The following is a 14,345-nucleotide window of genomic DNA, read 5'->3' as shown; positions in this document are numbered from 1 at the left end:
CTGATTAAAATGTGTTAAAACAAGTTTTAAAAGAATGAAAAAGAAAAGAAAAACATAATATCGTGATCTGTTGTACGTAGCACAGTGCTTATTCAGTAAAGGCACAGCTAAACAGATGTGTTTTCAGTCTTGATTTGAATGTACCTAATGTTGGAGCACATCTTATCATTTCTGGAAGCTGATTCCAGCAGTGGCTTTGGATTTTGGACTTTTGACTTGGAATTGTTTAATTTACTTGATTCTAATGATCTGAGTGATCTGTTTGTATTCAATGAGCAAATCTGTGATGTATTGAGGTCCTATGCCATTTAGTGATTTATAGACAAGTAATAATACTTTAAAATCTATTCTGAATGTAACTGGGAGCCAGTGTAAAGACCTGAGGACAGGTGTGATGTCCTCTGATTTTCTGATTCTGGTCAGAATCCTGACAGCAGCGTTCTGGATGAACTTTTTGGGAAGTCCAGTGAGTCCATAACAGTAATCCACCCTGCTGTTGATAATAGCATGAACAAGTCCTCACTGGAAACAAAGCATCTAATTCTTGCAATATGTTTGAGATGATAGTATGCTGATTTAGTTACTGCTTTGACATGACTACTAAAACTCAGATCTGACTCCAGAATCACACCGAGATTCTTGACCTTATTTTTTGTTGTTGACCATTAGAACCAAATTGACCGCTAGAGCCAAGGTACACATTCACCTTGAGAACATCATCCCTGTTCTAAAATGCAATGACTTCAGTTTTCTCTTTGTTTAACTGAAAAAGTTTTGGCACATCCAACTGTTAATTTTATCAATGCATTGGCAGAGGGTGTCAACGGGGTTGTAGTCATTAGACTATAAGGCTAAGTAGATCTGAGTGTCATCAGCATAACTGGGGTTGGAGATTTGGTTCTTTCTCATTATTTGGCTCAGTGGGAGCATATCAAGGTTGAACCGGAGAGGTGCCAGAATTGAACCTTGTGGAACTCCACATGTCATGGGTGTCCACGTTGAACTATGGTCACCTATTCTGACATTGTAACCTCTTACTTCAAGGTAAGATCTGAACCATTTAAGGACCGACCAAGACAGGCCAACCCAGTTTTCCATTCTATTCAGAAGTATTTAGGTATCATAAAACTAACAATAGGTACTAATATGAACCTGTACATTCTGCAGTTATACAGTTTTAAATTCATTATTTGTAGACAGTACTGTCTGGATTCTAAATACTAAAGATGCATCACATGCTATTTTCTGTTCCAAGTAAGCTTGAGGTGACTGCAAGGATGATTACAAATTAGCAGTACAACCGAATGAACTATAACAGGAGAGGAAGAGGTTATAACCTCTAAACAGCACCAGGTAGTTTTTGAATGGTTGGTGGATTGATTTTATATTTGTGTGTATATAAAGTTTAATCCAACTCATTGACTAGCATGTTACATTTGTTTCAAAGTGCTGGAAAATGTAAAAAAAAAAAAAAGCCTTTTTCTGTGAGGACAGCATGCTAATGTGGTCAGATTACTGATACGACTAACCATAAATCATCTTCCACTGTCAATAAGCATGAACCATAGCATACTTGCTTTTGATGTACGCACAAACAGAAAATGCTGCTTCGCAAAGCCAAGATTGCAGAGCCCTGATAATGTGGTTGAGTCAAACATTGAGTATGTTTACATGGGCAACAATACTTTAATATGATTTTAATACGATTAAGACAACATTCTGATTAGAGTCTACCATGTAAACAGGGATTTTTGATTACCTTAATCCGACTAAAGTCATGACTGAACTAAACGGAAATTAAGACATGTGGAGTATGCATATATTAGTGGCATTATTGAAGTAAACACCGTAATCAAACTATTATTGTCATGTAGGAAATACAAGCAATTTCAAAACATTTTTACAGCAAGATGGTAAGAGCTGAAAGGAAACGACTTTCTTTATTAGTACAAGTGAACCCTTACAAAAAAGATTCATACTTTAAGAAATTATACTTTAACTTTATAAATGTTACCAGTTGATACTCCAGATGTAATTGAACATTTTAGCACTCACCTGTTCCAACGCTCTGTGCATTCAGCCTCTGAGGAAAAAGAAAGTTGATCAGTTTAGAGGTTTCTAAGAGTTAGGCCCAATCCCAATTCTACCCCTTAGCCCTTCCCCTTTCCCCAACCCCTTTTACGCGTTCACGTGAAGGGGTAGGGGTGTCCCAATTATCTTTAGCTTGACGGCGTAGGGCTAAGGGAAAGGGCTAGATCCCCCTTCAAACAGAGATTTTTCAGGACCACACTCGAAACCAAGGGGTAAAAAAATTTCCCAGAACACTATATACAACGGCAGCATGACTGCACACGGAAGTCAGGAGATGCACAAATAAGTATTTTTTGTCATTATTACGATTTTTACAAAAAACAAGCATATGTTTTAATACATTCCTAAACGTGTTCGTGTTTTACAGTCATGCTTAAATTTTTTTTTTATAAAAAATGTAAAATTTCGCTATCTAAAATCCATAATAATAACTCCTAAATAGTAGTCCCACAACATTCTGTCCCTCGATGACACTCGAATACCCTGTCAGAAAAGTCTAGTGGCTAGGAATGACCTTTTTACAGTGTCTGGTATAATGTTAATGTTGTTTTCTTGTGTTTACATTGATGAATATGGCCACTGTGTAAATAAACAATACAGTTACGAGCTTTTTGCCACATTATATCGTTATGATAACATGATATCGTTGCCTTCAGTGATTTCCTGAAGATAAATACCAAAAAATAACACTACTGGAATAACTACAGGAGTCGCCATCGTCGATCTCATATGAAGCAAGAGATCGCTATGACATTTGATGACATGTGCAGGTGTTGTAGTGGGTTGCCATTTTTTAAGGGTACATTTTGAGGCTCTTCCCCTTCACATTCTGTTTCAAGGGCCAAGGGGAAGGGGTAGAGGTACAAAAATAGAATTAGGATTGGGCTTTAGAAGCTTTGGTCTAGTTTACAAAATTAAAACTTGCCTTTGAGTAATTACCAATCAAATTCAACGTAAGCTGTCAGATGTTTAAGATGACGTTTAAGCTGTCAGATGTGAACTCAATACAACCCGCACAATCTCACAATGCACACAAGCTCAGTGTTAAACTTGTTGCTCATCTGTAAATATGTGCCAAAATCATAGCTATCAGAGGGGGGAATATCCACTTAAACATAAATACTGCTGAAGTATTTAAATACTATCAAGGCCAATTTATACTTCTGCATCAAGAAAATGCAGGTACACAGACAGACTTTTAAAGAATGAATGTTGAATGTTGTACTAGTCAGATTTAAGTTAAACAGTTAGATCGACTTTAAAACACAAACCATTACCTTGTTTGCACGATACCACCAGTGTTGTCTGTGAATAAATGTGCTTGATTTGACATTATGTTAGTAAGAACGTAAGAATATTTTTTTATCACTGTATTAGATGCTTCAGCTATAATGATGTGCATTGCACAGCTTTGGAAACTAGAATTGTGTAATGGGCTTCTTGTGAGATGATTCTCGCCTACCTGTCTGTGATGCAATGCCCTGATAGACTGTATTTTTGTGTTTTTCTATTGAAAAAGGAATAACCCAGGCTCATTCTGAAAATGTACCTCTACATACATATCTGGAGACCATCTAATACATCCCAGGAGCTACGTTTTTTTGCAGTTTATGTTTTTGCGAATCCACGAGAAGCAGATGAGTACACTTTTTGACATCTCAAATTTCCCGCGTGAGTGCCATTCGTGCCTGATGTTCTCTCGTAAATGCACCAGAGGCCGCTGTCGACTGACCATTTGACTGACTAAATGACTGACTGACTGACTGACTGACTGACTGACTGACCGATCGATTGACCCACAGTCCCCTTTCCCTAAACCCAACCAACAGTATTTGAAAAGGCACAGATTTACACGCCCACACACTTCCCAAAACCCAGCTGACAAATTTAAAAAGCAATTCAGAAAAAGTAAAGCGCTCCTCTGATTTTTACCACATATACCACATTCTCACCCTGTTATTTACTGGTTTATTTTATTTTCTGGCTTCTGTTTTTGTCTTTCCCTCTACCTGGAACCGTTCTTCACTGGACTCCAACCCTGTTGTCGTGGTTATCTTCTCTCTGCATCTAAAGTCCACCGATGTACATGGTGAGCTAACTGGACAAACTGGTTATAGCTGGACAGCTGTCCATATGGAGGTCAGCTGGTAAGCGTGAAAAGGAACAGCATCATACCGCTCCGTATCGTTCACAAAAAAATAAAAAAAGAAATGCAACAATACGTACTTCTAGCTACATAATTCATGATCTCCAGAAATCTATATAGGGCTATGTTTTCAGAATGAGCCTATGTTGAAAAGGAAAGTTATGACGTGACAGTATGGTAACCCATACTCAAAATATGTGCTCTGCATTTAGCCCAAGTGTACACACACAGAATTGAACACAAACTTTTATGATCCATAAAACAAGCTGCAGTTACAAAATGACAGCAATAAAATGACACAATATATATATATAAAAATAATAATTGTGTAAGATAAGCTAATCTAAATAAGTGGGTTTTCATTTGAGCCTTAAATTGGTATAATGAATCTAAATCACGCATGTTAGCTGGGAGGGAATTCCAAAGATGAGGAGGTAACCCATGGTGCTTAAACGAGCAGTGGGTGTGTGTAGCAGACCAAGTGAAGAAGAACAAAGGGTATGATAACGAGATCTAAGAGATATTATGGCACCAGATTGTAGAAAGTTTTATATGTGATCAGGAAAATCTTAAATTTAATGCAAATTTTAATGGGAAACCAATGAATGTGTTGGAGAATTGGGGTAACATGTTGTATAGATATAGTCTGGACTATAATAGGAGCAGCAGAATTCTGAATCAACTGGGGTGTATGGAGAGATTTGTGTGATTAACCAAATAATACAGGTTTAGGGTGCTTTCACATCTGTGGTTTAGTTCATTTGGTAATTCATTCATTCGGACCAAGGGCAGTGTAATTTATACACTGCTGCATTTTTCTGCTGTTTTGGGTCCTTTTCACACCACACTGATTGCTTTGGTCTGAACCAATTGAAAAAAAAAACTAAATGCAGTCATGTAACAAAATCCACATCACTCATTAGTCAGATGTTATTGTACATATTTCCTAAACTGCTTTTTGATTGGTCAGAATTAAAAGTGGATTCGGACACGTCCTTAATGCTTTTGCGCCACGCGCTTTAGACTTTGTGCCTAGATCGTAAAATAGAGCTCTGAATTTGAACTGCTCCTTTAAAGTGGACAAACTGTTCTTTTTCTTTTCAGTTTTTGACTTTCCAGAGGTAGTTTTGAACCTACTAGTTCACAATACACAGCTCATCTGTTTTTCAGTCACTATAGTGCATGCAACTGCAGTGATGTAACATTGACATATTTTCCCACATGTTCAATAAAACTAGAAAATTACAATGGTAAACAGCTGAAATTAAATATCTGGAGTCACTGTTATTCAGTCAGTATACAGTGTATAGAACCCGTGATGTAGGAATGGCAAAGGATAAAACAAAAAAGGATCCAAAATTTTAGGTTTAAATATATAAATAATTTATAAATGGAAGTTTGTTATATTAGTAAATGCTTTTTGTATATTACTAAGTGTTGTTTTTCTTAATTTTTTTTCTGGCAAAACATAAAACATTTTATGGTGCTATTCAGTAAACTGTAAAAAAAAAGGAGGGGGTTGGGGGGGGGCTGCTTTGAGAATTTTTCTGCCCAAAAATGGTGTTTTACAAGAAAATATTTGTATTACCTATTTGCCAACTACTGTACCTTATATAAATGTAAATTACATGAATGTAATAAATTCATAGCTTGGAAACAATAGCCGATAATTTGTTTTAACTCTCATTTTTTTAATTCAGCACTAATAAATAGTACAGTTTATCTCTGAATGTGACTTAGAACAAACTTTAAACCAGAGTAACAGGTAAATTCATTAGCAACAAAGATATCCAGATAGTAGACCTAAGTTGATTCCACATTGAATAAATGTTAAAACATGAACCAAACTATCATTGATTCAATATTATTGTTAATTTCTAGCCAGTTTTGCACCCTGAAATAATGTGATTTCAATGAAATAACCAGATCAAAATCGTCACAAAAAAATAAAATTTAATTAAATCACTATTTAAACTGAAACTGACATTGAAATAAAGTTTAAACATCAACCAAACTATCATTGAAACAACGTTAAAAGTTATCATTGATTTTTAGCCAGTTTTTCACCCCTAATAACGTTATTTAAACAAAGATAAATAGATCAAAATGGTCACAAAATCAACATTTTGTTTGAACAAAATTTAATCACTATTTACACTGAAAACAACACTGAATATGTTTAAACATCAACCAAACTATCATTAAACACTCAACATTTAATCTAAATCATTTAACATCAAACAAGCACCACAATTTAAGCACAATAGAGAACGTGTCCTACCTGAAAAACGACAAAGAACAGAAGTGCTGTGCTTTTACATGCAGATTTAAAAGAAAGACATGCCATCTTTTTGATGGATACATACACACAAAAAATTAATACAGCTGTTATCTGTAACATTAAACTCCTTTGTAGAAAACAGTTTTGTTGGTTATAACGCAGCTCAAAATAAGCTACACAGAAGTAGATTTGCATAATTTCCACGCAAAGCATAACAGCAGCACTGTTCTCGGTTGTCTCTATCAGGCTCACATCATTTCAGTGTTTTCAAGTCAAATAAACAAACATCATGTCATGTTTTTGCCATAAAATGGAGACGTTTGGGTTTTGAAAACTATTTACAAATTTTTTTGGAGCCTAATTTACTACACAAAAATGTTTTATTTCTATATATATTTTTTTGTCAATGCCATGATTACAGCATTCGTACATGTACGAACATTGTACGTCAAAAATGAAACTATACAGTTGAAGTCAGAATTATTAGCCCCCCTGTTTATCTTTTTCCCCAATTTTTGTTTGATGGAGAGAAGATTGTTTCAACACATTTCTAAACATAATAGTTTTAATAACTCATTTCTAATAATAAATATTTTTTATTTGCCATAATAACAGTAAATAATATTTTACTAGATATTTTTCAAGAAACTTCTATACATCTTAACGTGACATTTAAAGGCTTAACCAGGGTAATTAGGTTAACTAGGCAGGTTAGGATAATTAGGCAAAGTATTCTATAACGATGGTTTGTGCTGTAGACAATCGAAAAAAATATATAGCTTAAAGGGGCTAATAATTAAAAAAAAAAATAAAAAAATAAAAAAAAAATATATATATATATATATATATATATATCTATATATATATATATATATATATATATATATATATATATATATATATATATATATATATATATTATAATTTAAAAATTTTTTTTTTATTATTAAAAACTGCTTGTATTCTAGCTGAAATAAAATAAATAAGACTTTTTTTTCCGGAAGAAAAAATATTTTCAGACATACTGTGAAAATTTCCTTGTTTTGTTAAACATAATTTGGGAAATATTTGAAAAAGAAAAAAATATTCAAAGGGGGGTGGGGAGGCTAATAGTTCTGACTTCAACTGTATATATTTTTGTCCTCCCATTTAGACAAATATTCTCCCATTATATTGTCTTTGGTTTACTTCTGAGCTCTATTTACTTTTAAAAAGTAAGGCTTAAAGAGATAGTTCAACTAAAAATGAAAATCATTTACCCCTTAGCTTGTTTAAAATCTTTATGAGTTTCTTCTTTGTGTTGAACACATTTATTTATTTTTTTATGTTAGAAACCTGTAACCACTGACATCCAAAGGACTTTTGAAGTCTATTGAAGTCAATGGTAACAGGTTTTCAGCTTTATTCAAATTATGTTATTTTGTGATACAGACCCATAAAGGTATGGAACCACTTAAGGGCTGAGTGCATATTCATTTTGGGGTAAAATATCCCTTTATGGTTCATTATCATTGAGTTTACCTTGTTTTGCATTAAACACTTCAGGGGTAGTACAGCTCAAAACAAGCTACTCTATAAAACAAGATTTGCATAACCACCACCCAGTTAAAATGGCACTATTGTTCACTATAAGGTTAAAATCGTCACTATATTCTCATGAACTTACATCATTATTTGATTATGTCATGCTTTGAGTTGAAGTTTGTCTATTTGGATTATTTGAACAATGAGGTTTGTTACCACAATTGTAATAGTTTAGATGCAAAAACCTTTAAATCTGAATTTTTCTTTTAAAATGAGCTCTTCTGTGTAGGTTCAGTAATTTCACTTTCATGGCAAAGAATATGTTGTTTTCATTCCCCTTAAAGTGAAATAACTATGAAAGTTAATTTCCACCACTGAATAAAAATATTAAAAGGTTATTGTGACTTTTTATCTCAGAATTGTGTGATATAAACTTGCAATTCTGAGTTTAAAAATCTTAAACCTGAGATAAAAGTCTTAATTCTGAGATAAAAGTCAGAATTCTGACTTTATATCTCACAACTCTGAGAAATAAAGTTGCAATTGCCTGATATAAAGTCAGAATTGCAAGTTATAAAGGAGCTTCCTGTTATGAACACTGACCTTAAATGGAGTGTTAAAGATGCATGGTTATTTTATTACCTAAAGAGAACCTTCCCAGAAGGTTCCCTCCAGGTTTTATTTAGATTTTTTTTCATAACCTTAGTGTTATGAAGCGGACAGGAGACAGAGGTAAGGAAACGTTAGGGTGTTTATTAAATGACAACAAGGAGCACATGAAGGATAGCCAGGAGGATCAGGAATGATGTTGGGGTCTTTTCCTCCGTGGCTGGGTAACAGGAATACACGAGGATGGACAGCACACACCAGATACAGCTGACAGAGGATGACACAGACTTGGAAGGACTGGAAGACAGGACGATTCGGGTGGACCAGGAAGACTAGGAGGAATACAAAGAGAACAGGTAAGTAAAGCGTTTGTTTTAGCTGAGGATGACTACGCTGAGTGGTCGCTCAGTTGTCCGCTTTCGTCGAGACGAGCCCGGACAATGAGCGACTGGAGTGCTGTGCTTTTATCTGGTGCTCGTGAATGTGATGCAGCTGTGTGCTCATTAGAAGTCAGGTGATGGTGATCTTCGTGAGTGGGGATCGTGAGAGCCTGACCAATCCGTGACAGTACCCCCCTCCCCAGGGCCCGCTCCTGAGGGCCGACACCTCCGACGCCGTGGTGGTCTCCCTCTGCCTCTAGGCGCTGGGAACTCAGGGTGGCTCTCATGAAACTCCACCATGAGACTAGGATCGAGAATATCAGCTCTGGGAACCCATGTCCTTTCTTCGGGGCCGTACCCTTCCCAGTCCACCAGGTACTCCAACTGGCCACCACGACGTCGGGAACGCAAGATCTCCTTCACTGCGTAGACGGCTCCTTCTTCTAGGAGCAGTGGAGGAGGGGGTTCCTCTTCGTGGTCAGGCTCTGTGGAGGGAAGAACAGGATCGTGATAGGGTTTCAGGAGTGATACGTGGAATGTAGGGTGAATACGGTAGTGAGAGGGTAATTGTAGTTTGTAGGTGACGGGGTTAACCTGTTCCACGATGGTGAAGGGACCAACAAATCGGGGACTTAACTTGCGAGAGGGCAGTCGCATGCGTATGTCCCGGGTGGATAGCCACACCTTTTGTCCGGGTGTGTATCTGGGTTCTTCAGACCTTCTTCTATCGGCGGTTACCTTGCTTCGACGGACTGCCCTCTGCAGATGTTGATGAGCCTCGTCCCAGACTCTCTCGCTCTCCCGGAACCAGTGCTCCCCTGCGGGGACATCAGATGGTTCGCCATCCCAGGGAAAGAGCGGTGGTTGGAAGCCCAGGACGCACTGGAATGGCGTGAGTCCGGTGGAGGGTTGCCGCAGTGAATTTTGGGCATATTCTGCCCAGCCCAAATACTGGCTCCAGGAGCTCTGGTGACCACTGCAGAAGGTCCTCAGGAACCGTCCCACCTCCTGAATCTTCCTCTCTGTCTGCCCGTTGGTTTGGGGATGATATCCAGAAGAGAGGCTGACGGCCACACCTAGGAGCTTGAAGAAGGCTTTCCATAGACGTGAGATGAACTGTGGACCTCTGTCCGACACAATATCTTCTGGAATACCAAATGACCTGAAGACTTGATTAAAGATATTGTCGGCTGTTTCAAAGGCTGTGGGAAGACCTTTCAGAGGGATTAGTTTGACAAACTTTGAGAATCTATCTACGATGACTAGAATACAGGTATTACCTTCTGACGAGGGGAGGTCAGTGATAAAGTCCACTCCTAGGTGTGACCAGGGACGGTTCGGAATCGGCAAGGGATGGAGCTTTCCAGCGGGTAGATGACGTGGGCTCTTGGATTGGGCACAGTCCTTACAGCCCTGAACATATTGCCTCACATCCCTTGCCATGTTTGGCCACCAGAATCGTTGGGATACTAGCGAGAGAGTATTGTTGATCCCTGGATGTCCAGTGCCTAGCGAGGTATGTAAGGAGTGGATCAGATCTACCCGGTGTTCAGGTGGTATGAACTGCCGATGAGGAGGGCATCCCGGCGGAGCAGGGGCTTCCGGAGTGGCAACGACTGGAGGAGCGTTCCAGGTGATCGGACAAATGGAGATGTGTTCGGGAAGAATCGTCGTTGGGAGTTCTTCATGATCGTGATGCTCGTGTAAACGAGAGAGAGCGTCTGCTCTTAGATTCTTGGGTCCTGGACGATAGGAAATGGAGAAATCAAAACGTGAGAAGAAAAGTGACCATCTGGCTTGACGTGGACATAGTCTCTTGGCCTCTTTGATATATTGGAGGTTTTTGTGATCTGTGATCACCTGGAACGGATGTTTGGCTCCCTCCAACCAGTGACGCCACTCCTCCAAGGCTAGCTTGATTGCTAGAAGCTCCCTGTCTCCTATGCTGTAATTCTGCTCCGCCGGGCTCAACTTCCGAGAGAAATAGGCACAGGGATGCAGTCGGGGCGGTGTATCATGATGTTGGGATAATACTGCCCCGACGCCGGTGGTGGATGCGTCCACTTCCACCACGAAAGGAAGATTTGGGTCAGGATGAGTCAGGAGTGGGGCCCTTGTGAACTCCTTCTTAAGAAGGCGGAAGGCTGCGGCTGCTTCTTTGGTCCACTCCAGTCCTTTGGGTTTACCCTTGAGGAGATTAGTGAGAGGTGATGTAATCCTGCTGTAGTCCTTGATAAACCGTCTATAAAAGTTAGCAAACCCAAGAAACCTCTGGAGCTCCTTAATGGAAGTGGGTTCTGACCAGGATAGAACAGCCTCAATTTTCTTCCCATCCATACGTATACCGGTTTGGTCAATGATGTATCCCAAGAAATGAATCGACTTCTGGTGGAATGAGCATTTCTCCGCTTTGAGGTAGAGGTGATGTTCTCTCAATGTGTGTAGGACCTCCGCAACGTGTTGGCGATGTTCGGCCTCACTCCGGGAGTAAATGAGGATGTCATCTATGTACACTATTACAAAGTGGTGAAGAAACTCCCGGAGGACTTCATGAATGAAGTTTTGGAATACGGAGGGGGCGTTGACCAGACCGTAAGGCATGACCTCATATTCATAGTGGCCAGTAGGGGTCACGAATGCTGTCTTCCATTGGTCCCCCTCACGTATTCTTATCAGATTATACGCGCTGCGGAGGTCCAATTTAGTGAAGACTTTAGCTTCTCGGAGCTGTTCCAAAGCGGCTGGTACCAGAGGAAGGGGATATCGGTATTTTACTGTACCGTTATTTAGGACCCTGTAGTCGATGCATGGACGCAGCCCTCCGTCCTTCTTGGCCACAAAGAAGAAGCTTGAGGCGGCTGGTGATTTGAGTGACGTATGTACCCCTGACTCAGAGCCTCCCTTATGTAATCTTCCATTGCCTGATTCTCTGGAAGCGAGAGCGGGTAGATCCTACCTCTTGGCAACTGGGCATCTGGAACTAGGTCGATCGCGCAGTCCCATGGCCGATGCGGCGGTAGCTGGGAAGCTCTCTTGGGGCAGAAGACATCATGAAAGGAGCTGTACTCCTTAGGAATGTGGATAGACTGCTTCTCAGGAGGACTCTCGACCGATGTTGTAAACAAAGAAATGGGGTTCCGACCTTGAAGAGGGAGATTTGGAAAACAGGTAGGTGTACATCCAGATCCCCATTTCTTTATCTCTCCTGTGCCCCAAGAGATGATGGGATCGTGCTTCACCAGCCACGGGCGCCCTAGAATGATGTCCATATTTGCACCCTCCAGAACCAGAAATTGAATCCTCTCTTGATGTAACAACCCCACTTGAAGAAGGATGTCTTCGCATTGTCGATGGATACGGGTCGAAGATCGAGTGCACTGGGTTATCGGTTGTATCTGGTATATATGCGAGGACGCCTCAGTACGTAGGTGGAGTTGACGACAGAGGGATTGGGAGATGAAGTTCCCTGCTGACCCGGAGTCGATGAGGGCTGTGACAAGGAGAGAAATAGAGGCAGTAGTTATTTGTACGGTGGTAGTAAGTGGTTTACATTGTTCAATATTCGTACTGAATACACTCACTGAAGTCCGAATGGGACGAAGGGGACACTCCATACGGGTGTGTCCACTGACACCGCAGTATAGACACAGACCCCGGGTCAGCCTCCTCTGTCGTTCCGCTGATGTCAGTCTTCCAGACTCTATTATCATGGGTTCTGGTTCTGGAGAGGCTGTTGACTCAGGCGATTGGAGGAGTGCAGACGAGGGGGTGATGGTGTCCTGTTGATAGGAACGGAGACGATCGGAACATCGGAGAGAATGTTGGATGAATCTCTCCAGACCCATAGTATCATCTAATGTGGCCAGCTGGATTCGGAGAGTGGGTTCCAAGCCGAGCCGGTACGTGGTCAACAACGATCTCTCATTCCATCCACTTGCAGCTGCTAGAGTGCGAAACCGGAGAGCATATTCCTGTGTAGATAGAGTACCTTGCTTTAGATGATACAGCTGCTCTCCAGCGGCTACTTCCCCATCAGAACGTCCAAACACCTCTTTGAAATACTCCGTGAAGGTAGTGATGGAATTCATGACCGGCCCGGCTTGGTTCCAGATCGTCTCAGCCCATTTAAGTGCAGGCCCAGAGAGTAGTGATACGATGTAGGCGATCTTTGACTTATCTGTGGGATATAGAGAAGGTTGCATTTCGAATATGAGGGAACATTGTAACAGAAAACCATTGCACTCCCCCGCTCCGCCTGAGTAGGGCGCTGGTCGGGCCATGGGACTGGAAGGAAGGGCCGAAGAAGAAACTGTGGAGGCGGAAGTGCTCGGTGCTGGTGGTGCGTTGGAAAGTGGAGCTGGTGGCTGTAGAATCCGCTTCAACTGGTCCACCAGCTCTTGAAAGTGATCGGGGGTGCTCATGTTGTCGTCGTTATGGGTCCGGGCTTCTGTTATGAAGCGGACAGGAGACAGAGGTAAGGAAACGTTAGGGTGTTTATTAAATGACAACAAGGAGCACATGAAGGATAGCCAGGAGGATCAGGAATGATGTTGGGGTCTTTTCCTCCGTGGCTGGGTAACAGGAATACACGAGGATGGACAGCACACACCAGATACAGCTGACAGAGGATGACACAGACTTGGAAGGACTGGAAGACAGGACGATTCGGGTGGACCAGGAAGACTAGGAGGAATACAAAGAGAACAGGTAAGTAAAGCGTTTGTTTTAGCTGAGGATGACTACGCTGAGTGGTCGCTCAGTTGTCCGCTTTCGTCGAGACGAGCCCGGACAATGAGCGACTGGAGTGCTGTGCTTTTATCTGGTGCTCGTGAATGTGATGCAGCTGTGTGCTCATTAGAAGTCAGGTGATGGTGATCTTCGTGAGTGGGGATCGTGAGAGCCTGACCAATCCGTGACACTTAGCTTGTCAATCTCAATAATATGTTTTTTGTCCACATACAGAGATGGATATGTTAAGCGTGATAAACCTTCTGCCTTAGACAGGGTTCTGCCTCTGAGGGAGAGATCTCGTAACAGCCATTGGTTCATCTTTTTTTTTGGTTCTTTGAATACTTGGGTTGAAGTTTAATGAAATTCTTTTTTGTTGGTCCTTGGTAATTGTGATACCTAAATGAACAAGTTCATTTTTGAATGGAATACTACAAATAGAAGATTTCATGCAGTCCTCAATGGACATGATTTCACACTTATTGATATTAAGGTTTAAGCCAGAGGCTATGAAAAAAAAATCTATATTATTTATTGCAACAGAAACTTGATTTTCATCTCTAAGAAAGAGAGTGGTATTGTCCGC

General features: G+C 40.4%; 1 protein-coding gene across 1 annotated transcript in view; it reads right to left on the bottom strand.

Moving 5' to 3' along the window:
- LOC130218998 (receptor-type tyrosine-protein phosphatase eta-like) overlaps positions 1 to 14,345 on the bottom strand; it is a 52,774-nt gene that overhangs the window by 30,529 nt on the left and 7,900 nt on the right. Inside the window, exon 2 of the mRNA XM_056451273.1 lies at positions 2,056 to 2,081. Coding sequence (XP_056307248.1) covers positions 2,056 to 2,081 — 26 coding nt within the window. The remainder of the gene's footprint in view (positions 1 to 2,055; positions 2,082 to 14,345) is intronic.

This window comes from Danio aesculapii, chromosome 25, assembly GCF_903798145.1.
Source record: "Danio aesculapii chromosome 25, fDanAes4.1, whole genome shotgun sequence".
Lineage (NCBI taxonomy): Eukaryota > Metazoa > Chordata > Actinopteri > Cypriniformes > Danionidae > Danio > Danio aesculapii.
Note: the sequence above shows the minus strand (reverse complement) of the source record. Positions and strands in the feature narration are given on the sequence as shown.